The 2182-nt window shown below is 43.4% G+C and overlaps 1 protein-coding gene across 1 annotated transcript; it reads left to right on the top strand.

The window, feature by feature from the left end:
- Nucleotides 1-1048: 1048 nt before the first annotated feature.
- Nucleotides 1049-1863, top strand: LOC105913289 (claudin-like protein ZF-A89). Its single transcript, XM_012842336.2, has one exon. The coding sequence runs from the start codon at nucleotides 1115-1117 to the stop codon at nucleotides 1745-1747; it is 633 nt and encodes a 210-aa protein (XP_012697790.1). The 5' UTR covers nucleotides 1049-1114; the 3' UTR covers nucleotides 1748-1863.
- Nucleotides 1864-2182: the final 319 nt, after the last annotated feature.

Below are 2182 nucleotides of genomic sequence, written 5' to 3'. Positions count from 1 at the left end.
TCAGACAGACTTTCATTAAACATCAATATGTGATAAATGGGCTGATCCTACCATCCCTATTATTGACACACCATACCCAATAATTCACCAAAATTAGTTTGGAGCTCGAGGTGTTATTACATTATTTGGAGCTCCTTATGGCCAATATGGTTAATATTACTCAGTAACACTTATGAAGGCAATATGGCACACATGGACTCATAAACTCTATCAGTATCAGGGTCATTAAACCATGAGCTTTGAAAAGTAGACAGAACATTTTCTAAATGTTTCTGCTGCCATCGTTGATTCTTGACTACCCTCTCCCACTGAATCACACTGGCCATGCAATGAGCATACGTGTCAATGAAACCTGCACAGAGTTGACAGACAGAAGTGTAATTTTAAAGAGTCCTGTCAGGATGCAGAGTGAATTAAACCTTTTAATGACAATTATGTATGTATGTATGTAAGTATTTTGCAAAGTGACTTCACAATAAACCCAGTGAAAATGTATTAATTTAACTCTCATATTACTTAAAAGACAGAAGTGACAGATGACTATATGCAAACAAACATCACCTCAAAGAGCCTTCATAGCTAGTCCTACTCATCTCACAGGTGTGTGCAGCTATAGCTACCAATCAGTGCTTAGAGAATCCCAGCTGCCTCCCATCATTCAACTCCCACAAGTTTGCTTGATGTAATTTTATGAATTACCTCAACTGTCATTCACAATTCTCAGTGCATTGCATTGATCGATTATTAGGGTGTGCTACTTCATACGGTGTATCAGTTATACGGTGGTAAACAATAATTAACATATTATTTGGTAGTGCAACCTCCAAAGTAGGGCGATGACGTTATGTCCAATGATGTTATCGAGGCTGATATGTATTTATTACTATTTAGCCAAATCACAAATGTCAATTACACGGAGTGATTTTGCCCCGTTTGTTAATTGATTAATTAATTAAGCGCAGCTGAAACACGGTCCAAAGGCAAGTTCCCGCGTTCAGTAATTGACAACACGTACAGAAAGACCAGTATAAAAGCACAGTGGCTTCTAGGCCTTATATCGCACTTGCTTTTCATTTCTCTTCGCGACATAGTCTGGCATAGAGCTTCGTTCGAGATGGCATCCGGCAGTCTCCAGATATTAGGCATTGCTCTAGCAATTATTGGCTGGATGGGAACTATCGTTATTTGCGCTCTACCGATGTGGAAAGTGACTGCATTTATTGGTAACAACATAGTCACGGCGCAGATCTTCTGGGAAGGCTTGTGGATGAACTGCGTGATGCAGAGCACTGGACAGATGCAGTGCAAGGTCTACGATTCCATGCTGGCTCTCCCACGGGACCTGCAGGCCGCCCGCGCACTGGTCGTCATTTCCATCCTGGTGAATATAATGGGTATCCTGTTGTCCCTCGCTGGAGGAAAATGCACCAACTGCCTGGAGGATGGGGCAGCCAAAGCCAAAGTCGTCGTTGCAGCGGGCGTGTTCTTCATAGTCGGCGCAGTCCTCTGCTTGATTCCAGTCTCCTGGTCGGCTCACTCCGTCATCAGGGATTTCTACAACCCCATCATCGTGGACGCGCAGAGACGGGAGCTGGGCGCATCCCTGTTCATCGGTTGGGGGTCCGCCGGACTGCTGCTTCTCGGAGGAGCCCTCCTCTGCTGCCAGTGTCCCAAGAGTGAGGACAGCGGCTACTCTGCAAAGTATTCGGCCCCAAGGTCAAATTCTACCGGGCGAGCCTACGTCTGATTGCGTAGAGAGGTTTATGGGAACTCTACTTTGTGTGGAGACGTTTTTATGTTTAAATGGTTTTAGCGAGCTTGTTCACCTTTTCTCTTTATTAAATAAATTATTTGAATTTTTAACCTTGGTCGTGTATTTCTTTTTTTCCACCTTTGGTATTCTGCCATTGTCTGCATTTTTAGCCATGGAATTTGCATTTCATCCTTGCTACCGATTTAATGCCGAGTTATCTGCATTGAAAGTTTTGACCTGGGAGTAGCTGCTTTTCCCCACTTTTTTTTTGCATGGTCAAATGGCATTTTTGTTGCCAGACTGCTTTTGTGGTCAGACTGGATTTATTTTAATTTTTTCTAACTATCTTCTGTTACCCCAAAATACTGGGTAAGTGCTCTCTGATGGACTACCACCCATCCTTCACGTCTGTGGTCCTGCTTAAGCACA

This window comes from Clupea harengus, chromosome 2 (genome assembly GCF_900700415.2).
Source record: "Clupea harengus chromosome 2, Ch_v2.0.2, whole genome shotgun sequence".
NCBI lineage: Eukaryota > Metazoa > Chordata > Actinopteri > Clupeiformes > Clupeidae > Clupea > Clupea harengus.
The sequence above is the reverse complement of the archived record's forward strand: the minus strand, read 5'-3'. Positions and strand labels throughout refer to the sequence as shown.

Coding starts and splice junctions, on each gene's coding strand:
- LOC105913289 (XM_012842336.2), top strand. CDS start 1,115: ATGGCATCCGGCAGTCTCCAGATATTAGGCATTGCTCTAGCAATTATT.